The sequence below is a fragment of the Pezoporus flaviventris genome, unplaced genomic scaffold (assembly GCF_033815535.1).
Source record: "Pezoporus flaviventris isolate CSIRO_AGI_PZ_B2104156 unplaced genomic scaffold, CSIRO_AGI_Pfla_v1 ptg000029l, whole genome shotgun sequence".
Lineage (NCBI taxonomy): Eukaryota > Metazoa > Chordata > Aves > Psittaciformes > Psittacidae > Pezoporus > Pezoporus flaviventris.
The window spans coordinates 14,536,150-14,563,313 of NW_026892577.1; the positions used below are offsets into that span (position 1 = coordinate 14,536,150).

At 38.7% G+C, this 27,164-nt stretch overlaps 1 protein-coding gene across 2 annotated transcripts in view; it reads right to left on the reverse strand.

The window, feature by feature from the left end:
• The window catches only part of PCGF5 (polycomb group ring finger 5), a 33,179-nt gene extending 11,108 nt beyond the window's left edge, over positions 1-22,071 (reverse strand). Inside the window, exons 1-5 of one of the 2 annotated variants that reach the window (XM_061459180.1) lie at positions 22,042-22,071; positions 21,368-21,677; positions 8,665-8,761; positions 3,843-3,898; positions 3,660-3,719 (exon numbers count right to left, since the gene is read on the reverse strand). In XM_061459180.1, the coding sequence (XP_061315164.1) occupies positions 3,660-3,719; positions 3,843-3,898; positions 8,665-8,761; positions 21,368-21,479 (325 nt within the window). In that variant the 5' untranslated portion in view covers positions 21,480-21,677; positions 22,042-22,071. Of the gene's footprint in view, positions 1-3,659; positions 3,720-3,842; positions 3,899-8,664; positions 8,762-21,367; positions 21,782-22,041 lie in introns of those variants that run through there. The other variant, XM_061459181.1, reaches the window with a different exon arrangement.
• Between the last annotated feature and the right edge of the window lie 5,093 nt (positions 22,072-27,164).

Consider the following 27,164-nt stretch of genomic DNA (forward strand, 5'->3'; position numbering starts at 1 on the left):
GAAATCAATAGAATATGTGATAACAGATTTCTGTGTGTGACAGAAAATTATTAGGCTCATGGACCACTAATGGTTATGGCTGTCTACTTCTGTTTGTGTCCAGTGATTAAAATCCCACAACTGAGCATGCATCAAGATCATTCAACCTACTCTGTGGCGAAGCAGTTCACTGCCAAAAAATACTGCTTTTAAATACATAGTGGAATAACTAATCCCGACACTTCTATATCAAAATAACATGGCCAATAAATTCATATTTACTATTTTACTTTATTCATTATTGTCTGTCACAATAATCCATCAGAGACTGAAATGTTAAGTAAGCTAAAGAAGACAAAACTTAAATTTCATCCACTTTTGACCCCATCTAGGAAATGTCTTTGTAAGAACTCCAAGTGACCCTCTCCAGAAGGATTTTATAACTAAATAGCCATACACATACTTATCCCCCTTTATAAACAAAAATAAGAGGAATGGTCTCCATGTTTTTCAGCAGGGCACACGTAGCCTATATAATCACATATATATAACAACTGATGCTGTTACGTGCTCTATTGATTCCTGGTTTAGAAATCTAACTCTTTAGCAAAATACAATCTCCTACAGTTTTCAAAGGTTTAGCACAGTTAAACACTTGAATGCTGAGACTAGCTCGTACAGCCAGATAAGGCTGCAATGTATGTAAGTAATAACCATAAAATGAGCCATAAAACGGAGTAATTTTTACAGATTTGGAATACAGTATACAATAACCCTATTAAATACATTTGTGGTTTTCTGTATCCCCAACTTATTTATCTTGATTTAATACAGAGGCCGCTCTCTGTCGGAATAAAATATTATCACAAGTAACTTGAATAAGCTACTTTTGCATTTCCTGAAAACCTTCCAGATCAGATTCTGGTTTTTTTTTACATTTACCACAAACTTCTAAAGTTATTTAGTAGAGTTAGAATGAGAAGATAGAATTAAAACTTTAACAAGTACCAAGCCATGCCTAAGTTCCTAGACACAGTGATTAGTTCATTTTGTTCAGTTTACATATTCAAGATGAGATTTAAGCTATGGTTATTTCTTTCCTTGCATACAATTTTGGAGTATTTTATAGTTAGAAAAGATTGCCCACATGTCCCTACTAGCTATTGACAGAGTTAGTTGAATATGTATCATACATATATTTTGTTCCTATCATCTTGTTATGAATAGAATTTACAGTATTGAACTATAGATATATTCTTTTTTTTCTTTTTGTGAAAAAAGAAACTCTTTTAATCAAGCAGGCACAGTCTACCTGCCACAAGCATTTGTCTTGGGAGTCTGTCTATGATTCACAGATCCTTCGGCAATGCAAACACACCCACAACTTTAAACAGTTATCGCTGCTGAGTAACAGAGGAAGATTTAGTTACGCAGTTTAAAATGTCTTGAAAGGCAAAGCAACTACAGAAAGCTGTAGAGAAAGCAGAAAACTAGGGAAACTACCAAATACCCAACTACAAAATCATTCCAGACAAAGATTCCACAAAAAAGATCTCATTTTTCAAAGTATTCTAACAGAAATTCAAATGCTCCTCCACGTAAATGGCACCAGCCTATTTACTAAAAAAATCCCTGTAGATACTAGAATTAATGATGTTTGTACAGGCAGCCTCAGGGAATTAATGTGATGGTCTTTTAGAGGCATGTTATTAGAATTCAATATGATTTAAAAGAAAACAAAAACACAAAAAAAACCAACAAGAAAATGAGGTTTGGATCTCACCAAAATGGACTTGGTGATTTCCAAGTCAAAAACATCAAGCCAAGAACAGAAGGCAGAACAAAACAAACACCCACCCTCAGCCCCCCCCCCCCTCCCCCCTTTCTGTAAGGAGTAAAATGGTGTCTCATTTTTTAATCTCACCTTTCTTGCAAATCTTGGAAATTGTCTATTTCCTGTTCTTTTCCTTGAAATTTAATAGAAAACTGATTGCCAAAGAGTGACTCAATGTAAAGCTGTTTGCCTTCTTCCTTTTCCAGTTCAGACTGGAGCAGCCCAATAGAGATTTTTCTGCTCTGAATCACAGTATGTTTCCTGTCATCACCCATCAATTCTCTCTGGTAACCAATCTCCTAGTGGAGTCACCAATGCCTGAGATATGCTGTTGTCTGAGGGTTTTTTTCTTTTGAGATGTGAAAATTTTATGCCCTGCAATTTTTTTACAGATCCTGGATGCTAAGGTTGGGAACTGTGTCGTGACCTGCGGATTCTTTTGAATTGACTATATGACTGCAGGGCATGGTATTGATAACTGAAACAGTCCCGTCTTACTGAAATTATTCTCTCCAAATAATCTATTCTCAGGCAAGATTCTAAATGCTTTTTTTATGGCAGAAAATAGTTTAAATGCTCATAATTTGTCTCATGACTTTTGAATGGTTTGCAGAGTCAAATTTCCATAGCCCAAGGATACAGTCACTAACAGAGCTGGATACATCTGTAGCTACTTAAAAGTACATTTTGAGAGTTAGACCAGCCTTCTGATTCACCAAAGAATCCAGTCACACATTACACTTAGTAACTGATTGCCATTAGTTTTGCCATTGAGTTACGAGAGAAGGGTAAGGACAAGAAGAATAAAGAGGTCACATTCTACAGATCTGAAAATTATATATTTATATATAGACAGAGAGAGCAGAAATACTTTTCTGAACAGTCAAAAAATGTCTATATTTCATAAAAATATTTGTATTTTAAAAAAAGAATAGGTATACACTATATGGTATGTTGCAGTAAACTAAAAAAAATATCATATGAATTGTCCTGCAGTTCTTCATTTAATAACAGAGAAAAGAACCTTGTCCCTTATAATGGATGCCAAATGCAAATCAACAGAATTAGTGAGAAAGAAAATTAAAGTTATTAAGTTGAAAAGAAGATATTATAAACAATTGAATGCAGAAGAGTATTGCAAGACATTTACTTGACAGTGATCCTTTACTAAAAATATCTATAGCTTAGCAAAGACTTTCAAAAGTTCTTTAAAATGTCTGAACCAAACAGACTATGGTTTCAAAATCCTAATGTCAAATTAAACAGACATAAAACCAGTTGAGTGTAGTCCTCACTTAGCACCTCGATAATCAGCTCCAAAAGTGCATAGGTGAACTACCAAAAAAAAAAAAAAATAAAAAGGAAAAAGAAAAGAAGAGATTAGAAAAAAACCCAAACATTTTGGAATCTATATAAAACAATTGTTTAGCATGTGTGGAAAGCTGTTTTACTACTTGTCATAACTAATTCTTGACAACCTCCTACTTAACAGCTGGTCAAAGTCAGTAACAAAATAATCTGTAAAAAACTCAAGTAGTTCTGCATCTTGCTGTATTAAGAAAAGTAACAATTCAAATGTAAAATCTCATGAGTGTGGAAAGTGAGAGCTTAGGGAGATGCAATTAAAATTATGGTAGAACAGGTAATGTTTGTAAAACAAGTGGTTAATAGATAAGCAGCAGTACATGAAGGCCCAGCCTACATTTATGCAGATTTGTAACAAGTTTCTGTAGTATCTTTTGTAAAAACAATGTACATGTGTAACTGTTTAAAGAAAAAGGGCATAATCATCAATGTTACTTAACACACAGATGAGAGAGAAAAAAATAAAAAAAAAAATCATCACCTTGTCCATTTTCTTGAGGTTTATTTTTCTTCCAAAATTCAATCTCCCGCTGCAGTTCCTCTAGTTAACATCAAAGAACAGTCATGTGAATTTTTAAACCAATACTACAGGTATATCACTAGAATTGACCATATGCCCTCCATCAACCCAAACAGGTAGCCCAAAACCAAATGAAAAACTTACGTTCCCGAAGTCCAGGCACCAGCTTAAATATAATTTCCTCTAAGGTGTTATCGAGCCTTTCAAAGGGAAAAAATACATTTCACATTAAGTAGAAACCAGCATTTTATATATTTTCAGCCGTTAAATAACAGAAACTTCTGAATAATAAACTGCATATTTCTCATAAACAATGTATCCTCAAAAAATCAGCTGATTTTAGCTTGAGAGACAACATCTCAACCACCTATCTCAACCACCTCCTGAATGGATTTCTTTTAGAATTAACTAAGGAATTTATTTTTTAATGTATAAAGACAAAAAAAAACCCAACCCCCCCAAAAAACATTATACTCTAAAGTTTTCATTATTTTAATTTTTGTTACATGCAAACAATTGTGTTACTAAAAGGAACAAACTTGAAAAAAAGTATGTAATTTTAAGGTCCAGATCATGAGTAATAAGCATGAAAACTGTAAACTCCAAGATCATATTAAGTGTTCAAGTGCTTTGGTAATAAGGCTGTTATGAAAAACTGAACAGACTATTGACTACTCATTACAACACAGACAAACCAGTCTTGGCAGGAGAAAGAAGACCACAGAGCATCCATGCTGCTCTGGCTAGACAGCTCTCAGTGCCCAACATAATTCATTTAAACTATTTAAATCTGCCATGAACTTGTCTACCAGATGACAGTACGCAGCACAGGCATGTCGTCTGTTACCCTGATATTAGTGCCAGAAACAGCTATTACAGTCCCTTCCAGAGGACATGGTGCATTTTCCTTTGTTGCTGAGGCTAAAATATTTTGCTTCCTTTTTCTCTGAATTTTACCTACTCTCCTATCCTTTTAATTTATCATCCGCTTTCTAGTTCCACTTCCTTTCCTTGTGTCACTTATCATCTGGTTTCCTCTGTCTTACTCTTTTTCATTTCTCTCCTCTGCCCTCTTCATCTTCTCTTGTGAACAGTAACTCCCACTGTCCATAGCCTAAACAAAAAACCAGGACAAAACCAAGTACTAAGCAATATGGCCAGAGAAATTAAGTTATTTTGATACACAGTCAGAAGCTACAATACAATAATTGACTTTGTTATATTTTTGATTCCCTTAATTTTTAATCTCAGCAATGAGATATCTATGCACACGCTTGCACATATACAGATATGTATGTGTACATGTTATTAATAATACACTATTTGCCTGTTAAAAAACATATGACTGTTCTCTAGCTTTTGTTCACTGGTAGTGGCAAAATAGGAAGACTGAATGATTTTATTGTTGAGGAATGCCTAAAAGCCATTTTAGTAGACAAGAGTTCTCTTCTTATACCAAATATACAAGCAGTACAGGTTCTCCTTCTTTACAGAATTTGCTTTTGTAATTGAAAGTTTACAACCAGACCTATTACCCAGTTACCTTGTTCTGAGAGTAGTTTCCTGTGTTATCTGTTAGTTCATGAAGACAGTCATACCATAAGAATATTAATGTTTAAGCTACAAACACAATGCATTTCTAATTGCTTCTTCTTAAAAGTACCCCCAAAAATAAAAATTAAAAAAAAAAAAAAATCTTTGGCAAGTGAAACAGGCCTCCCCTAAAACAAAGAAGCATAGAGAGTAATTTCTCACAGGTAAGAAGGGTACCAAAACCATGGGATGTCTGTGCACTCAGTTTCTGATAGAGAACAATATAGGTCTAGCTTTCCAAACGGTATGTTACCTCTTCTAGCACCTCTAATCAATATCATAGAATCATAGAATAGTTAGGGTTGGAAAGAACCTTAAGATCATTTAGTTCCACCCCCTTGCCATAGGCAGGGACACCTCACACTAAACCATCTCACCCAAGGCTCTGTCCAACCTGGCCTTGAACACCACCAGGGATGGAGCATTCACAGCTTCCAGTGCCTCACCACCCTTACAGTAAAGAACTTCTTCCTTATATCCAATCTAAACTTCCCCCGTTTAAGTTTTAACCCATTACCCCTTGTCCTATCACTACAGTCCCTAGTGAAGAGTCCCTCTCCAGCATCTAATGCAACTAGAGGGTACTGCTTTCTATGAAGTTCCTGCAGTAGAGCACTGGGAACCTGTCTTGGAAATGGGATTAATTCACACTGTAAGAAAGCTCTACTCTTCATAACTTACTCATTAAGAGAAAAGAAATAAGAAGAGAACAACACTAATTTAATTAAAAATCCCACTAACTATTCCTCAAGATGGCATAATACATGCTGGGTTTTCTACATTTATTTTTAAAATTCCCTTTTAGCACTTTCTAATTTGTCTTCAATGCCCCAAACCAAAAGTCTCTAGTAATGCTAACATAGCAAGAAAACCACTATACTTAACAAATCAACAATGCTAGCAGCAAGAACTGGCTTGATGTGCTATAGTCAATAACTTCATTTTCTTTCAAAACTAAACAAAAAGAGCTATTTATCCTTATGCAACAATACTACTAATCAATACTTTAAAAACTTAGGAAAAAACCCCACTTATCTGATTTTTAAGTACAGGAAAACTCAAAGGATAGGGGAAAATAATAGGAAATTATAAAATGACTCTTAATTTTAGATGCATCTTACAGTGTTCCTATTATCCACTCCTATCAGGACTCTAAACAAAAGATTCGTATTTCTGTGACTTGCATCAAATCCACTCCAAAATGAAACTACTTGACATAACTCCAAACACAGTCTCAGTCATTTAGTATGATACTTCCTGTTAACGCCGAAACAGGACCATTAACATTTTAGACATGCTTCTTTGCATGCTCACATCTTCCAACCTCCAAACTTCTCTTATTCACCCCTTCTATAATACTGAGTTATAAGATCAAAGCCATTCCCTGATAAATGTTAATTATCTGAAGTGAGGCAAATGAAGACTATCACTCAAGAAAACTTGCTTTCCAAGAAGCATGCTACCAAGAAAAAAAAACAGCCTGCATTCATGACAGACCACTGCAGACCCTAGTGAATACTAACGATTCAGAATTCTGCTAAATCAGGAAGGGGAATTCTACAATTTAGCACTCTTCCTAGATTTTTATTTTGGAGCTCAATGTCGGATTTCAGACTTTGGCTTATTGTTTCAACATTCCTAATTGCTGCCAATGGAAAGATACATCTAAAAACCTCACATAGTTATGAAGTTATTCAGAACTGAGTTTATAAAGTGGTTTATATAGTTTATCTGAAAGATTTCAGTTAAAAATACTATCTAGAGTGTTCAACACCATTTCTCAGAAAATGACTGCATTCTTGAGCAATGATGGGGCTGGCCTCTACAGTCAGAGTGTAAGACGTATTAAGTTAGGCAGGCAACATCCAAAAAAGATAATTCCATTACACTGTTCATGTGCTTTTCTGATTATTAGTTTAGCAAATGTTGAAAACTGTTTCATAAAATACAACCAAACTCCTTGCTATATGCAGTTTGTTGGCAAATAAACACGGTGACTCTAAAAGGAGTTTCAGGAAATAATTGCAGAGAAAATAGCTCTTCCCACATTTCTGGCTTGTGGTCTCAACTTTTCTCACCCTTCCATCATTTCCTGCTTAGAGCATATTATTAATTTAGTAAACATCTACTAGAGGCTTCAGAAAATGCATTTTTTTAGATCCTATGAAATGGTCCTATCAGAATAAAAGAAATATTTCTAAAATGCTTTTATTTTCAGCCTTATGCACTCTACATAGAATCTTCTATTACAACTGACCCAGCAGCTCAGACACTGACAGATCAGAATAGTACTTAAGGTAAACATCTACATAAACCCTTTTAGCCCTACCCTTCTAAAAAACATTCAGATGGTAAAGACTTAAGCTAATAACACCCTTTAAAGCTGTTGTGTTTAATCTCTCTCACCTACCCTCTCGGTACATAACTGAAGTATGGGAATTGCCATGCACACATGTATCAGTCAAAAAGCAAGATATGATAAATTGTAACAAACACAATATGTAAATATTTATTGCAACACTGATGTAAGGATATTTCTTCCTAAGTTCCCAACAGTATTACAAACTAATAAAATCGGGGGAGGGGGAGGGACTGTTGGGAGTGAGGGCAGGGAGAGGCTTCATCATTGTAGGAAAATATCTAGTTCTTCCACTTATGATGACATTTCTCAGTTTCTCTGTACTATACTTGTAGCAAGTACAGTTTCAATATAACATGGCAAAGTTTGTTTCAATATAAAAAAGTACAGTTTGTTTCAATATAACATGGTGAAAAGAGAATCTAGAATTTCAAGAAAAATAATTGTTTAAAAAAGCAATGTGTTATTGTGACATAAAAAATGCAAACTCTCAAGAAAAGGTACTTTTGGTGTCAGAATTTTCTTTCATGAGTGTCTTTTCATGAATCTGACAGCAGATTTCAATTCAGATTGGTAGGTCTACACACTGGAAAGTATTCAGTTATTTGCATGATTCATTTTCTATATTGCTCTATGAATTAAAAAAAAGCTGCACAGTTTGGAATGCCCTAAATTGTTTGAAAAAAGAAATTCTAGAACTTAATTTCATGTAAAGAATAAAAGGCATCTGGTTTATTAGTTTGAGGCATTAAATAATTAAATAATAAAATTAAACTTGCACAATACACCCAGTCTTTCTGCATTACTCCATTATCTTTCCTCCTTTTATTATATCTGAAAAGTTAATTTACCTTTTACCAGGAGATAAGAAATTGGTAGTATCTATGGCCAAAAACAGTTGATGTATGTATTATACAAAGAAGCAAAAAAAAATTTATTTCCTTTCAGGATAAAAATATTATTTTTTATTTTTTGTTCTTCCATTTCAGCAAAGGCTGTGCAATGTCATCTTACCTTAACATTTCTAGTGGATTAGTCTCATGCACTTGGTTGCCACACCTGGGGCAGTCATTGCTGTCTTCAAAGTGTTGAACGATGCAAGTCTTACAAACTGAGGAACAGAAGAGAAAAAAAGGCAAAACCAACTTAGTGTAAGATCTGAATAACATCGCTTGAGCATGACCTAATGATACCAGCTAACTACTTCATGCATCAGAGTATTATTTTAAAGCAAATAAGGAATGCATTCTATCCACTTCTTCCTCAAAGTTGTAGCTAGTTCTGCTCTGCCAACACACCGAGTTCAGCAGCACAGGTTAAACAAGTGCTGCTTCAAAGTATGCAAGATTTTTACTACTTAAAATTCTCCCAGCACCATAAAATGCAAACCCCATACCATACAGCACATCTAAAGAGCAGGTTCTGAGAAAGTGCATGCTGGGTTGCTCTAGCCCAGCAAAGCCAACCATCACTTCAGATGATTTGAGAATGACTTAGGCACATTGTTTTCTTTCCAGCAGTGTTGCTGGCAGCTAAAAATACTGTTGTAAATACTCACTGTAAGATAAAGGTTCACGGAAATTGTACACAGGTTCAAAGCAGCTATGTTTCCCTTTTGACACAGCGCCTTCAAAAGCTCTGACAGAACTTACAGGGAACATTTAATAATTGAATCTTGCAATGAAAAATCAGGATCATAACCATGGCAGGTATAAACAAACCCAAAACAACAACAGTGTGAATTTAAAATCCGATAAACTGAAATTAAACCAAACAAGGTGCTACACTTCTGTTGTTTCTAAATGATTAACTGCAGACTGATGACTTTAATGCCATTAATAAGAAAATAGAAGCCAAGCCCAGGACAACAAATATGCCTGCTATTATTACTGCATTACAACATTCTGCATGGAGATAAACTCCATCCTCTGTTTATTATTACTTCACCTAAACTGAGAACTGCAAATTCATCAGTAAATAGACTGAAAAAATAAATGGACTGCTGCAATTACAATATGCTTTCTGCTGAAACACTGTAATTTCTTTCATCAATTACCTAATGAACTAAGAGTACCTCTAAACATGCTGGTAAATCCTAATTATATGAAAATCTTTACGGAATCTTGACATTCCTTTAACAAATGTCACCTAACAAGCAAAGCCTGCATTTATCTTTTCTCAGAAGCGTTAGTGCAACTCAGCTGACACTGATAATACACATACATTAAACCTCTGTGCAGATTTTTTTTCCAACTCCTTTAAAACATGAACTTAAGGATGTTAACTTCATAGGTTTGGCTGAAATTACATGAACTTTTCCCTTTAAGTTAGACAGACAGATTTCAGAGCTCTCTGGCTGGCTCTTGGCACCTTCCCCAACCTAAATGGCTCTAGTAGAGCTAGATGCAGGGCAGATTTCCGATGATCTGGTAAAACAAGCTCAGGAAGCTCCTGAGTCCTGCCAAACAATCCCAGTAAGTGGGCGCATTGCAGTCCTCTGCACATAGGGCCCTCCAGAACAGCCGAGGATGGTGATGCTGTGAGAGTGCCATTTAACCCTCATTTTTTTCTTGACCTAAAGTTGTGAGGTATTTAGCACTGTCACACAAACGCAAGAACCTGTAATTACAGAACTCATATCACAGATCTTTTATAATTTGTTAAAATACTAGACTTAATTGATTTTTGCACATGCATTCCCTAACACTTCCACAGGGTAAGAAGCAAATGTGATGTTCCGTATCTACATGGTTTCTTCCTTTTTCCATATACTTTCTATAACTAATACTAAAACTGAACATTTTCCTACTACACTTACAGAACATAAAGAACTTCATCACCCATAGAGAAGCCCTCGTGCCAGGCCAAAGAAGCACTTCAGAACATGCTTAAATTAAAGCACAAGTCCAAATAACTTAAAAAAAAATAAATGTAGTAAAGATTTCTATAATCTCTCCTCACTAATATGATCATGAATTTCCTCTATAACTGAAAATAATTTAAGTTATCCTTGAAATTGAAAATATATGAAGATTCTCAGATCACAGTTTTCCTGAAGATGTAGCATTTGCACGTTTAACCCAGGGGCAAACATCACAAGGTGGAATTATTTAGCTGATCAGTAGCTCCTCAGCCATTCCAGCTCCCATAAGTATTTGAACTATCTTTCCTTCTTTCACCTACTTGAAATACAAAGAAGCACAGGGAGCAACTGAAGGCATAGTTCAGTTCTGTGAGTAATCAAACACTAGCCACACACATGCAGTGATAAAGCCTACCATATCCTGGGCTGCATCAAAAGGAGCATGATCAGCAGGTCGAACAAAGGAGGTGATCCTGCCCCTCTACTCTGCTCTCATGAGACCTCACTTGGAGTATTGTGTACAGTTCTGGGGTCCTCAACATAAAAATGACGTGGAACTGTTGGAACAAGTCCAGAGAAGGGCCACGAGGATGATCAGGGGACTGGAGCACCTCCCATATGAAGACAGGCTGAGAAAGTTGGGGCTGTTCAGCCTGGAGAAGAGAAGGCTGCGTGGAGACCTCATAGCAGCCTTCCAGTATCTGAAGGGGGCCTATAGGGGTGCTGGGGAGAGACTCTTCATTAGGGACTGTAGTGATAGGACAAGAGGTAACAGGTTAAAACTTAAACAGGGGGAGTTTAGATTGGATATAAGGAAGTTCTTTACTGTGAGGGTGGTGAGGCACTGGAATGGGTTGCTCAAGGAACTTGTGAATGCTCCATCCGTGGCGGTGTTCAAGGCCAGGCTGGACGGAGCCTTGGGTGACATGGTTTAGTGTGAGGTGTCCCTGCCCATGGCAGGGGGATTGGAACTTGAATGACCTTAAGGTCCTTTCCAACCCTAACTATTCTATGATTCTATGAAAAAGCCCTCTCACCTGTATTTAGATGGGTGCATGCTTGGCTAGGAAGTCTCACAAGTGTGTCTCAGAGTCATAGATGAAGAAGCAGCATCACTTCCCCAAAGTTACACTTTTTGAACAGGTATTTTTATAAGACATAATGATATGTAAAAACATGTACTAAGGAACAAATAGAAACTCTACAGGTGTCCAGACCTGAGTTACTTGCAAAGAGTCACCAACACCGTTCAAGTGCTCAGACAGAATTTGATTAACTGGTCAAACAACATATTGTAATATTCTCCAAAAGTGCCCTTGCTTATCTTCAAACTCTAATTATGGCACCTTTCCTTTTTTGATACTACCAGTAGTCCTGAAGATTGTCCAAAAAAAAAACAAACCAAAAACAAGCCTCCATCTAAATCAAGAGCATGCCATATCACTGAATTCAACAAAACCCAACAGGCAATAACACCAATTAATATGAAATTAAGATACAGGGCTCATCAGAAAGCTATGATGAAGTGAACTTTTCTTTTCAAAATAGGCCATCACAGTATCATGTCATTAATTTATCTTGCTTTTCTTGAGAAGTGAAAAGTGAGCCAAAGTGAGTAAAAGGTCTTACTCTAAACATGACAGAGAGATCAAAATAGCAGACAATGTGACCAAACCCAGGCTCTTTAAATACTGCTATGAATGGGAGTAGTTAACATTGTTGAAAATGGGAGTAGTTAAAAATTGTACCTTTCCCATTCATTAACAGAGATGTCTTCTTTCTACTTATTAAAAGAAAAAGCAAAAAACAAAGACAAAACAACAAGCCCAGGACATTTTTAAGGCATGATTCTTCTACAGTATTGAAGTAGAGAAAATTAAAGCAATTAAATGTAAAGATACTAGATCTGCGTGAAGTAAACCAAAGAACTAAATAGGATTAACCTATTCAATCCGACGTCAGATACAGCAAAAGTCTGAGAGTCCTAGAATAAGCACTTCCTGGATGACTTCAGTGAGAATGTAAATAACTATATTCTGCTCAAGCTTCTCAAGGAATCTGTAAAATATGCTACTGACACTTGAGCTCTTCAACTGTAGCATTTGATATCTCATAATCCTGGTATCTATATAGTGCTGAAGGGGGAGACGATACACTACTTCTGTCAGGAGAAAGAGTGCAGATTAGTGATGGGTGATTACAATACTGACGAGAACCACAAGGTTAAGAATCATCTGCTATCTCAGAAATACCATTAGTTGGAGAATCTCAGTTTAAAGACCATAAGGGAAAAGGTCTGGGAAGCTAGTATGATGATGAAATTGTGAAGTCTAATACAGTTGTGAATAATGGCCACATGGAAATTCATCTGAAAGTCACTGAGGTTAGTAACAAAAGGATTTGGTATACTCTACACCTTTTCTGACTTGACTTCATAGAAACTGTGCTTAGGGATAACTCTTTTTCAATGGAGAGCTGCAAGGCAGATAAAGTCCCTCTTCTGCTAACTCCTATAATAAAGGAAGGGGTTGGTCTTTAATTTTTTTTTCTGTTGTAAACATCTTGTCTGGTATAAACAGCAGCATCTTTATTAGGTCAGTCTTTCTAATCTGACACCAATTTTAATAGAATTATAAAAATAAAAGAAATGGAAAAATGGCATAAATGCAATTGGCATTGGTCAATATTAATTTGGGAACTGATAGGCCTAACTACTGATCTTAGTTGGGAAATTTTTAGCAATGGAGACTCTGAGATGATTCACACAAAATTTTTTCAAAAGGATTACCAGAGAGGTTTCTTTCTGTAAGCAATCAATACTAGCCCCCTTCCAAAAGGACCTCCCTGTGTTTTAAGGAAGCTATGCCTAAAATTCTTTGAAGAGAATTTAATTCCCGTTACTTGCTCTTGGGATCTCTGTTCCATACACATAAGAGAAGTTCTCGTAGACTGTGACAATGAGATGACACTGATCTGACGGCTTTGAAAAGGACTGAGCTGAATGGTAAGGTATTTTAAATTTGGCTTTGCTAGGCTTTTTGTTTTTCAAAGTAAAGACAAATAGGATCTACCTGAACTATGGCTTTAATTTACTGTATGAAATTTGTTACTATTCAGAAGAACTCTGTGCCACAGGACAGATAACTGACACACTTATTTGAAGTCAGAGGACTGACTCCCCAAAACCTCCCAAATACTAAATGCTGCCAAACATAAAGCCTGCTAAAATCCACGGTAATGTTACTTGAAGAAATATTTCTAACTAACATTTCTAACATTTCTAATTAATATTTCTAATATAAACCAATCTATGGAAATAAACTGAATTCTTCAGTCTGAATACATTTACATGCTCTACTTATAACTTTTCTTGAGAGAAGATGGCACCCTTGGAAGCCATGCATGGTTCAAGAAAGTGACTAATAATTAATGAAAAGCTTAATCTCTAGTTAAGAGAGGTCTTTAAGTAGAATATATACAGACAAAACATTGTAAGGAAGCTAGGATCCTCAGCCAGTCCTACATGGATATATTCCCTACCCAGCAAATTTACAGATAGGTAACAAGTCTTCGTGCAGCCAGCTCAAAAGATGAGATCATCTTATACAGTGAAAAAAACCCTTGAAACTGTTAAATCAGTACTGCAGCAATCTAAAACAACTTTTGCTTTTTCTCATGTAAAGCTATGGCGCTATGAGGATTTGCCTGTCAAAACTAAATGTGATTTACCGATAGCAATGTGAAAGTAAAAAATACACATAAATTCTAGCACTCAAGAATAATGAACTGATACATAATACTCCTAGTAGGAGTATGATCATCAATCAGTATTTTCAGATATGATAGGTATAATCATCCTCTGTCATTCTCAATATAAAACACTGAACATTTTTCAAAGCCTTACGACTGAAGTTTCAGAGAATGGGATGAGGTCCAAGTATTGGGTGAAAAGGGTAGGGAAAAAGGGAGTCTTTAAATACAATTTAACTACAGATACATTTAATTCACCACCTATGGGGGAAAAAGCCCCCAACAACAACAACAAAACAATCCAAACCCCAAACAAACAACAAAATAAACCAAACAAAACCCAAACAAACAAACAGAAACACTAACAAAAACTCTTTAACACTTCTGGTGCAGGTTAACAAAATGACATGGTTTCACTTACTTTACAGTAGGTCATATTGTGGTAGCAAATAGACAAAAGAACCAAAATGTGCACACTTTGCAGAATTTTGAGGTATGTGCTACACATGCCAGTGAAATAAGGACCTGGATTTCATGGTTGTACTATGACACTTTAGATGAGTCACAATAAAAGTTAAACTCACATAAAAGGTCCTTTACTACAGCTGATAAGAGTACTTGCATGACATGCTAACTGGCTGGCAACCATAGCATAGTTCACAATACTGCTTTTGCCAGTACATAGATACCTGGCTCACACAATCTTTTAGACCTTTTTAATCAGCTGTGCTACTTGTCATCTTGTGCAAACAAAAAAAATACCTATCTTATGTCTACCTGCACACATATTGCTCAACGAGAAAAACTTCATATTATATTCCATTCATAAAAATTAGTATTGGATTTTTAAAACGAAATATTTTACATGAGAAAGTTTAATTAGTTAACTGTGGCACAAATTCTTTGTTAGAATTCATCCTTTGAGTTCTTTCAAGGATCCCGTCTCTCAAAGTCACTCTTTAATCCAGTGAGCAAAGGAGGGGCACAGGATACGCACAGGTACTGGAACATCAAATTCGTCTCAGTGATGGCACACGTATTTGCTATGTTTAATGAAGTATTTAATTAGCTACTTTAAACCTGCTTAAAAGCACTTTCTTTTAGGGAAAGAGTCTGCATCAAAACAGGACAGAAAACTCTTAATATACTTAACCACCCTTTTCAGAAAATATACATGTGAGACTACTCACTCCTCTGTTAATTACAGTTACCAGAGAAAGTCAGACTGGATTCCCTTCTGTTAAAAAGGAGAGATAATTTCACTACATGGTGGTCAAAAAACACTTTCTGGGTTGAAATCTTCAATTTCAGAATGAGACATATCTGCTAACCTTTAAGATCGGTGACATGCCATTGACTGAAGCTTCTGAAGGTGGAGGAGTATGAAAGCAGATCAGTTTGCCTGTCTGAGGGTGGGAAGTTTTGCTGCAGTATAGCTCTTTTGAGAACTTTTGGTGAGAGCATAAGTTTTTTTAGCAAAAAAATGAAAAAATTCTATGCTGGTTTGATTATTGGTTTGATATTGAAGATTACAGCTCCGGTCATTTTCCTGCATGGAATGACATTTCTCAAAGTTCCTAGACTGCATCATTTGATGATTTCTTAAGCAAATACTAGAGAAACTAACTAGGAGTAATGCAACACTTGATCTGCTGTTCATAAACAGGGAAAAACTGGTGATGAATACAGCTGCAGACGGCAGCTTGCCTTTCAGTGACAGGAAGTTCCGACAAAACATGGGTCTGGTAATGAATGACGGGAAAAACTTAGGAATAGATTACATACGAAGGTGGATGTATTCATACTATAAGCCAGGTAGGATTCACTAAGCTGAAAGTTTATCATGATAATTATGGTGATCATGGGAGGTGTCTGATGACTGGAAAGGGGTAGTGTGTTATGCACACCTTTAAGAAAGATGGGAAGGATGACCAGGTAACTATAGCTAAACAGTCTCCCCTAGCTCCCTGAAAAGATGACCGATCACATGATGTCCCTTGGAATCAATTTCCAATCACGAGAGACAAAAACGTAATCAGGAATAGGCAAGATCAATTTACCAAAAGCAAACCATGGTTGAGGCTAGTAGGTAAACTAACCACAACCTATACCACTTGAACAGCAGTCACAGGAGTGACAGAGCCCAGCTTTCCTTGGTAGTGGCAAATAGTACCACAAGGAGCAATGGTGACAAGTTGTTTGGTAGGACATTCAGAACTTCTCCACTGTGTAAATAGTGTAGCACTGGAAATGGCTGCTGAGAGAGGCTGCAAGGTCTCCACACTTGGAAACTGACAACTCAGCTATACAGAGCCATGGCTTTACCTGGCACAGTGTTGTGTAGTGTTGGCAACTAACCTGACTCATGCATGAAGCTGGCCTAGACAACCACCAGATGTCCCTTCCAACCAACACTTCTAAGACTGTGTAAACAGTCTGATATTTTTTAGGACACTAAAGAACATTCCTGAGGAAAGTTTATTTTCCAAGTAAGCCACACTGCACTAAACAATGGAGTGACTCAGGAGACAGGATGGGACATACCCTTTAGCTCACATCTAGCCTGCTTTAACCAGTAGTTCTTGAACATCCTTGACAGCTGTTTAACAGACTAGGAAAAAAGGTCTTGGGTGGGCCTTAAGACAAAGCCATTCTGTTGCAAATAGCAAACAAGAAACAAATTGCTGAATTTGCAGAGTAATTAATTATTTTGCTGTAATACAAGCATTTCCTTCCCAACAGAGACAGGAAAATTTGTAATGGTGATTCCCAGGTTGTGCTTATTCTCCCCAGTAAATAAATGGTGGACTTGTCTGTCCAACATTTCCAAAAAACCCAACAGAAACATCTCTTATTAAAAAGAAACATATTCCTCAGAGCAGAACTTTGCTACTTAACATTTTTCAGCAAAACAGATTATGGGAATTAATACTGGTTTAGTTACTACTGATCATATTAGTTCCTGTACAACTGCTGGAGAACATCTAGGTCAATACTTCAAGGCTTTTCTTCTCATCAAGAGAAATACATTGTACTCACAATATCGAATGAATTCATGCTGCTTCTTAAACTGTTAATATCTGCAGATTTTGATCATCTGTGCAACACTGTTTTGAATTACCGCAATTAGCAGTACAAGACAAATACTAAAGGACTGTTAAAATCATTGCACTTTGTGGTAACTATTTGGATATGATTGAAGGACCGTACCTGTACATAAAAAAAACCCAACCAACCAACCAAAGAAAACCTCCAGCCAACTAAAAAAGCTTAAATATTTTCTACAAGCCAAAGTGTAAAGTAATTTATCAGAGTATCTTCCTCAATACTGCCACATACAGATCACCTTTTACTCTACAAACATAAGACTTCCATATCACCACTTTAAGTTTTTCATTTTCCTTTCCATCTTTGTAAGCTTTGTATTTTGGCAACTTAACTTTGCTTTAAAGAAACTTCACCTCCTTTCCTGGAGGTCTACTTAATGACCAAAACATGTGGCATCTTTTCTGTGAGGAGACCTGTGCAACTATAAGGCAGCTCTGTAAAATTCATGTGTGCCAATCTGGGGAGTAGACAGTAGCAGAGCTGTTTCAGTGAAGAGCTCACGATCTACAAGCGAACAAAAGAAACAGATGCTGCTGACAAAAAAAAAAAAAAAGCTCCTCCTGACACTGTTTTATAATGGCAGCAAAAGTAAATACACACATAAATTATCTAAACAGAAAGATACCATAACAAAACCTACTTTTTACTAAGCCTGAGCTAATTTCTAATGCTACTGTTTTCCTCTCACCCCAACCTTTTAAAAGTTACTACTGGTCATTAACTATAACCATAAAAAAAAAAAAAAAAAGCAAGTGCTGGATTTTTTCTGTTTTCTTTAAAGGGAAAGATAATTCAATAATAGGTAATATACCTCTCTCCTTCCTGTTTTATTTCAAGTTCTTATAAAGACACTTTGCTTAACTTCTCCCCTCCAGAACTTAAATTCTTTTACCAAGTAACTCAAAAAAAGAAGAATAATACCATGAAACACATAGTAATACTTAGCTATATTATTTCTGATATGGGTCAGGATGCTGTTGGCCTTCTTGGCCACCTGGGCACACTGCTGGCTCATGTTCAGCTGGCTGACAACCAGCACCTGGCCAGACCTGGCACTGAGCCCACACAGAATTAGCCTCAGACCATTGATCCAGCCCCTCCAGATCCCTCTGTATAACTTTCTTACCTTCCAGCAGAACAACACTCTTGGCTCAACTTGGTGTCATGTGCTAACTTTCTGAGGATGTACTTGATGCCCTCATCCAGATCACTGATAAAGATACTAAGCAGAACTGGTCTCAATACAGAGCCCTGGGGAACATCACTTGAGACCGGGAACCAATTGGATGTAGGTCCACCATTCTTTGGACTTGGCCATCCAGTTAGTTTTTTACCCAGTGAAGAGTACACCCATCCAAGCCATAAGCAAACACTTTCTCCAAGAGAATGCTGTGGGAAATGTTGCCAAAGACTTTACTAAAATCTAGGTAGAAAACATGCACAGCCTTTCCCTCATCCACTAAGGAGGTCACCTAGTCCCAGAAGGAGATCAGGTTGGTCGGGCAGGACCTGCCTTTCATAAACCCATGTTGACTGGGCCTGATCACCTGGTTGTCCTATATGTGCCATGTGATAGCACTCAAGATGATCTGCCCCACAACCTTCCCTGGCACCAAGGTCAGACTGGCAGGTCTGCAGCTCTCCAGATCCTCCTTCCAATTGTTCTTGTAGATAGGCATCACATTTGCTAACTTCAGTCAACTGGGACCTCCCCAGTTAGCCAAGACTGCTAATAAATGGAAATGGCATGGTAAGCACTTCCACCAGCTCCCTCAGTACCCTTGGGTGGATACGATCCAGCCTCATGGACATGTGTGTGTCTAAAAGGTGTAGCAGGTCACTTACCTTTTCCCCTTGATTATGGAGGTTTCATTCTGCTCCCCATTCCTGTCTTCCAGCTCAGGGGCTAGCTACCTGGAGAACAACTGGACTTACTGTTAAAGACTGAGGCAAAGAAGGCATTAAGCACCTCAGCCTCTTCCTCATCCTCTGTTGCATGTTTCCCACTGCAGCAAATAAAGAATGGAGATTGTCCTTAGCCCTCCTTTTGTTGTCAATGTATTTATAGACACATTTTTTTGTCTTTTACAGAAGTAGCCAAATTAAATTCTAGTTGGGTTTGGGGCCTTCTAATTTTCAACCTGAATAACCTCACAACATCCTCATTGTTGTCCTGATTTGCCTGCCCCTTCTTCCAAAGGTCATAAACTCTCCTTTTTTTTCCTGAGTTCTAGCCAAAGCTCTCTGTTCAGCCAGCCCAGTCTTCTTCCCCACCAGTCTGACTTATGGCACATGGGGACAGCCTTCTGCTGTGTCTTTAAGATTTCCTTCTTGAAGAATGTCCAGGAAGTCCTTCTCAAACTCCTTTCCCCTTCAGGTCTGCTTCCCAAAGGACTCTGTCAACCAGGCTCCCAAACAGACCAAAGTCCGCCTGTTGGAAGTCAAAGGTAGCAGTTGTGCTACCTTGCCATTCTAAGAATCAAAAACTCTATCGTGATTGCTATGCCCAAGATGACCTCCAACCATTACATCACCCACAAGTCTTTTTTCTGTTCACAAACAAGAGGTCCAGTGGGTGCCTTCCCCAGTTGGCTCACGCACCAGCTGGTTCAGGAAGTTATCTTCCACACCCTTCAGGAATCTCCTAGACTGTGTACTCTCTGCTGTACTGCATTTCCAACAGACACCTGCAAAGTTGAAGTCCCTCATGAGACCAAGAGACAGCTATTGTGAGACTTCTCCCAACTGCATTATTTCATCTGCCTCTGCATCCAGGTTGGGTGACCTATAACAGGCTCTCACCACGATATCTGCCTTGTTGGACTTCCCCCTGATTCTTACCCCTAAACACTCAACCCTATTGTCACCATCATTAAGCTCTCGACAATCAAAATGCTCCCTAACACACAGGCTTCCCCACCTCTTCTTCCCTATCTCTTCTGAAGAGTTTATAGCCATCCATTGCAGCACCCCAGTTGTGCAAGTCATCCCACCATGTTTTCAGGATGGCACCCATGTCATTTTCCTGCTGCACAATGGCTTCAATTGTTTTAATTTTCTAGTGCTTGACATACTAGAGACAGAACACCATAATGTAAAATTTAACAGTGAAGACAGTAACAACTGCAAGAACAACACTGCACAGAACTGCACTGCACAGAACTGCACTGCACAGAACCAACAGGAAATGCTAACACAAGGCTTTCAATTGGTATTTATTAAAGGCTTAAAAATGGGAAAGCTACCAGAAAAACATATAGCTCCCCTTATTCTTCTTTTAGAAAAATTTAAATTTTATTTGGAAAGATGACAAATTCTCAAGAGGTCCAAGCAAACTATCAATAATGAATGTTAAAAAAAAATAGTAAAATAATTTAGCTTGCGTAAGACTGTGATAGGGTATTCATATGTTTAATATGTCATACACACCAATGTTTTATAAGTATGAGGAACATAAGACAACCTATTTTTTCCCAAGTCAGTTTCATTCAAAGAGATCTACTCCTTAAATAAACATTTTGCCAACTTTCAAGTATTTCTATGCATTGTGCCATGAACACACTACAGAGATATGTGAGCCAGTACTGACTGAACTGGTGTATCCATCATGCACACTGCCAACAGATACATAGCTCTAGTTTCAAAAGCCTAGTTACATTATCAAAATATCACACCCATCCTAATGATCTTACTAGGGATCAGCCAGGCCACAGCGATACATATTTCCTTCTAGAGCCACTATAATCACCACTAGCTTGGGGGAAAGAAAAGGGGTGTTTTTACTCTGCAAGGTGTTAAGCAGAGTTGACATACCCTCAAGATGACCCAGATGGCAGATTAGCATCTGGAAAGGATGATCTGGAAACCCCATTAGAAAGTACATGGTATTTCATGCAACACTGCAGAAGGAAACAAAAACTGGCATGGAGGGCGTATTAAATGCTTCAAGGAATCATCGCTTATGAAGGAGGGAATGTTTTGCAAAGTACTACTTACAGGTATGGAGGCACTCAGTTACTGTAGTTGGCTTGATGAGATAGCCTTTACAGATATAGCAGGTGATATGAGGATTGAAATCTTTCACCAAGTGCTTCCTCTGAGTAGCCATTCGTGGAGTAGGAAATGCTGGCAGAGTGCTCGGGACCAGAGGAGCAAGTCTGAGAGATGATGATGCCCACGGTTCACAAGAGCTGTGGCGCTGCTCTGTGCAACTGGACTTCTCCAGGCATTTGCTCTTAATTCTGGACGTCTCACAGGGCCATGGCTCATATCTCCTGTTCCTGTGCCAGGCGAGTCATCTTCCTACCTGTAACACACATGGAAATACAGAGGTGCGTGAACCCGGCAGCACAGCGACGATGCCCCAGAGGACACGAGTCACCGTGAACTTGGCAGGGGCACGCAGCCCGGCTGTTATTTACATAACAGCAGCGGGGTGCCCGGCAGCCGAACGGCCGGCGGCGGGACAAGCAGCCTCACTGACAGGTGCAGGGACCACGGGCCAGCTCCGCCGGGCCCCGCCGACCGGCTCCGAGCTCCGCAGGCCTCGGAGGGCCCCGGCGGGGCGGGGCCCTCACCCCCCACACCCCGCCCCAGCGCCGCGAGAGCCCGCCGGCAGCAGAGGGCGGCGGCCGAGCTCTCCCCCGGCTCCTGTCCCCCGCTCCCCGTACCTGCGGCGCCTCCCGTCCCGTCCCCCCCCCCAGTACCTGGCGCCCCGCGGCCGCCCAGCGAAAGAGAAAGAGAAACGGCGTGCGCCTCCCGCCCCCTCCGAGCCCTCCCTCTTGCCCTCCCCGCTAGGCTGCCGCGGCCGGTCCCAGGGCGGGACGGGCGCGCAGGCGCTGCTCCCCGGCCGAGCCCTGCTGCGCCACGGCCCGCAGCGCCGCTCCGGGGCGGGAGCCACCGGCAGCCCCTCAGCGGCACCTGGGCGGGCGGAGGGGTTGGGTGCGAGGGGGGAGCAGGCAGAAGTGGGAGCGGAGCTGCTGCCGGTCATAGGTAAAGCGGCGGAGCGGCCGCGGCGCAGCCCGCGCCCGACCACACATCACCTCTTGAAGACAACTTCAGCTCCTGCCCCTAAAGGGTGAAACTTACACCCATTTCCATCCCTCCAGAGAAAATACCAACCCCCTGGACTAAGTTAGGCCCAAATCCTGTAAACAGTTACACACGTTACACATGTGCTTCCCTCTAGCCGGGACCGCCTAGCCAGAGTCATGAAGCACGAGTGAATGCTGCCTCCGTGGTTCAGCGCATCTGCTTCTTGCTCCCCTGTTATAAGAAACGCACCATATTACCAGGAAATTATCCATAAAACTAAAGCTGCCTTAATGATAGTTTTCAATTGCACTATTTCTAGAAAATTTCTTCTACACTCCTTTTAATAATAAAAATATAAGGAGGCATTTTCTGTATTGGCTGCAATACCCTCACATTACCTGTGACTGTGTTAGGTCTTTGCTTTTCCATTCTGCATTTGAAATAAATACTCATTTTGCCTTAGCCCTCCAGTACAGTCTCCCTTTCATCCTCGGGTATGTGCTGCAACAACAGAAGTAATTTAGGCCTGCTCCTGCATCCATTCCTACTTCTGGCATATCCAGATCCAATAGATCTCCAGTTACATCAGGTCAACTGCAGGGCTGAGTCAGGTGCCTTACAAACTGACAAAGATACTGTGCAGTGGTGAATGCGTGATAAACCTGACACGGAGTAACTCAACAGAACATGCATAATTTTACCTGACAGAATGTTCCACTTGGATGAGATTATTTCTCCACAACAGGAACAGAAGTTTATAAAGCTCTTTCAAAGTCGCATGTGATACAGTTCGACAAAAACTTGCGTTTTGATGGTTTTGGTCTGCTGTTGTTAACCATTGTTTGCATTATTATATTATAAAGCACACACTGCTGACTCAAAGGTTAGAGAACACTAAACTCTAACATAGAAACTAGACAGCATAGACTATACATATCTCTCTTGGGCATATTTTAATTAACAGTCATATTCTGTCAGTTTAGCAGAAGTTGATGTTTTTCAGAAGGAGCATGAGAGCAGCCCCGCTTGAATGTAGACCAAGCATGATACAGCATTATTATTTAAAACAAGCAACTGCTGATGCTCTCCTGGCTGTTTCAGAATGACTGTGTGTGGTAAGATTTGTTTTAAAAATAAACTGTGTGCTAAGTGAGATTTCAAAGCAGAGTTTATCAAGTGTCCATACTGGGGAAAAAAAAAGATCTGTAAACAAATTTATCAGCTAGCTCATGTTTACACAGTAACACAATGTTCTATTCAAGCACATTAAAAACGCAGAGTTACAACATTTATTATGCTGTGTAGTCCATACAGTAATAACTGCACAGCAGTTGTGACACTTCAGACATACACCACTGGTGCAGATTTCCACAAGACATACTGAAGTCCTTCTTTTAAGGCCTACTAGTCCCATGCCAGGTAAGTGACAGGGTACATGACAAATTCATGCCTCATCTCTTCACAGTGTAAGAGCTTAGTCCTGCTGGCACCAAGCTGTATTTACAAGATGCTGAGTGCCCTTCACTCTCACTGAACATGATGAAAGTTAAGGAATTTGGCACCTTTCAAGAACACAACACAGAGAACAAACAAGAAGCTGTACAGAAGCTCTCAATTCATTATCGGAGGAAAATAGTGTAATAAATTTTCTTAAATAAAATACTTGCTCCTAACTTTATATCATGAGGAAGTATACTATGTTAATAGACACTTATGAATTATTTCAGAGGTAGTTAACTCCTAGCATACAATAGTGTTGTTCGGGGTTTTTTAATATAGGACTGTATAAGTGATGTGATCATTTTGATCTACTTGCAGCAGTTAAAAGGTACAGAGGAATAGTGTTTGAATCAAACAAGGCAGTCATTTCATATTATGAAGGCCCTTGCCTTGACTCAGTGATGAAAATACAGCTGCTCCCACTTCTCCGTGTTTCTTAAACTTCTGACTTTCCTACAGACTGACTTGTACTCAGCAGTTCTCTGTGTCCTTACTTACACAGTACTTACTTTTTCAAAAAACTAAGTCCTTTTGTACATACATGAGCTCACCTAACACATAGCAACTAAAGACTGCTTCCTAAGCATTATCAAAGAAAAGGAGTAGTTTCTTGCAATCCCCCAAGAACTACTGGATCATCCTAATGTGAAACAGAGTAATTATTTACATTTAATAGGAATAAAATGTTTCTTTTTAAAGGAACAGCCAAAACACATAAGAACTTCTCAACTCCAGGCATTTCACTAATTTTACTCATTAATGCAGCTCCAACATTTTTTAAAAGTACCAACGTTTTATGTCAGTTCTCAAGTAAATTCCAGAGAGAAGATAACTATTGATCAATACAGCCAAGTTCTCAGTAACATATGAAATACGTAATTCTAATTCTGCAAGTAGATGCACATGAGTAGAACCTTACATCCCTAGAGAACTACACCAGAGTCTGTTCATAGGCAAGTCTCCAACTACCCTCCAGTCCTCCAAAGAGTTACTTGTATTTTGTAGATGGAAAAATTACTAGGACACATATGGACTGGGAAAATAATGGGAAAAAAAAACCAAACCAACAACAAAACCACCCAACCAAGAAACCAGTCATTGAAACAAACCAACAAACAAAACAATCACTAGTTTTCTTAATAGGCATTGTGAGGCAATCTGGATGATATTTAGTGGGAAGCCACAGCATTCACCTTTACTGGATCAGGTGGGATTTCATGTGTTTCAGTTCACAGCCATTACCCCTTGTCCTGTCAGTGGGCACTACTAAGATCAGTCTGACTTCACCTTCATTCTCTCCCATCAACAATTTACATGCTGGTTAAGATTCCTCTGAGCCTTTTCTCCAGCTGAGCAGTCCCCACACTCTCAGTCTCTTCTCATATGAACAATGCTCTAGCCCCTTAATCTTCTCTGCAGCCCTGTGCTGGACTTTCTTTCTCCTACAGAGGAGTCCACAACTGGACACACCACTCCAGATGTGACCTCATCCATGCTGAACAGAGAGGAGGATCAACTCCCTCAAACTGCTGTCAACTTACCTGAAATTACTGCATATGTATTCAGGTATGAAAAACAGACCAAATATAATCTTTGAATTCCACTGTTAAATTCCCTATACACTAGAACAGTATCTGGGCTAGAACCATATACTGATTGGGTCAGAGAGACATTTGGACACCATCTGGTCCAATGCTCCTTCCCAAAGCAGGTCTAACATTAAAGTAAATCAGATTTCTTAGGGCTTTATCCAAATACAGTCTGTATATATCCAAGGATGACAATTCTACAGCCCCTCTGGACAACCTGTCTCAGCCTTTGGCAATACTCATTGCAGACTTTTTTCCCTGAGGTCTAGTTGGAATTTTCCTTGCTGACTCTTGTGTACTTGCCCATATAAGTGAATAATTTACTAGCAGCAAGTAAACTTAACTGTTGCTGTCATTATCACTGTCTTTGGCATTATCTTGGGATCATGCATCATATTTCTTTGCTTTTTAGGAAGAGCAGTAACATTGTTTATGGTATAAACAATATTACTATGCTCAGTGTGAAGACTGTATTTGATTTTATAGGAAATGATAGGAATTAGGTTATTCTTATCCCCATCTCCTGTTTGTGAAAATGAGATTTTGCGTTTCTGTTGTGAGGGCTTTTCTTCATCCCTGCTGAGCTCTATGTAAGATGCTGTGTTATTAGCACATAATAGTTCTTCTGGGATATACACAGCATTTCTTTTTTTATGCTTACTCTTTTTTTATATCCTAAAGTAAATTAGCAAGGCAGGTAGCAAAATGCTAACATCTGTATTATTACACCACTGACGAATAAGTAAAAAAGACAAATGCATGCAAGACACATTTCAAGAGTAAGTTAAAATTGTTTCACAGTGTTCCAAATTTGTTGAACTAATTCCAAGCAAATTTTAAAAAGAACAGAAACTATAAAATAAGTTCCTACAAGTTTTATAGTAATTGGTTGCTAGAAAAAGAGAGGGAATTAAAACATTGACACTTTCCCTCTACCAAGGGAGAGATAAGCAGATCTGTATTGTTAAACGTTTCCCTGGCACACTAAAATGCTGATAAGGCATAGCATAGACTATCTCTTTCCAGCTTAGAGAAAGACAGAAAACAAGTAAGGGACAAGGCCATAGCAGAGGGAAAGGGAGACTGCTATCCCAGGGAGGTCTGTCAAGTGGGTCACAAGATTCTTCCTCAGCACATTTAACCGCCAGCTAATAATATGTTCTATACAGGTATTTTTTCACTTCAACCTCTGTATTTAAGTGGCTGAAGTTAAGACTGTCTCCTTCATGCTTGTGACATTTTCTACTCAATTTTATTTCACAGTTGTGATTTTATTTTTTTTTAATTCCAGTGGTAAACTCCCTCTTCCACTACTCACGTGATGTTCTTGTGTTGTCTTGTTCAGTATTCTGTATTTTTCTATGGAAGAACAGTTTTAATAGTCATGATTGTCTGCATCAGACACAAAAATCTACACATCTACAGAAACTTCTCAGAGAAAGTGAGATAAACTTCTCAAACATTACAGAATCATAAAATAGGGTTGGAAAGGACCTCAAGATAATCAAGTTTCAACTCCCCTGCCATGGCCAGGGACACCTCACACTAAAACATGCCACCCAAGGCTCTGTCCAACCTGGCCTTGAACACCACCACGGATGGAGCATTCACAAGTTCCTTGAGCAACCCATTCCAATGCCTCACCACCCTCACAGTAAAGAACTTCTTCC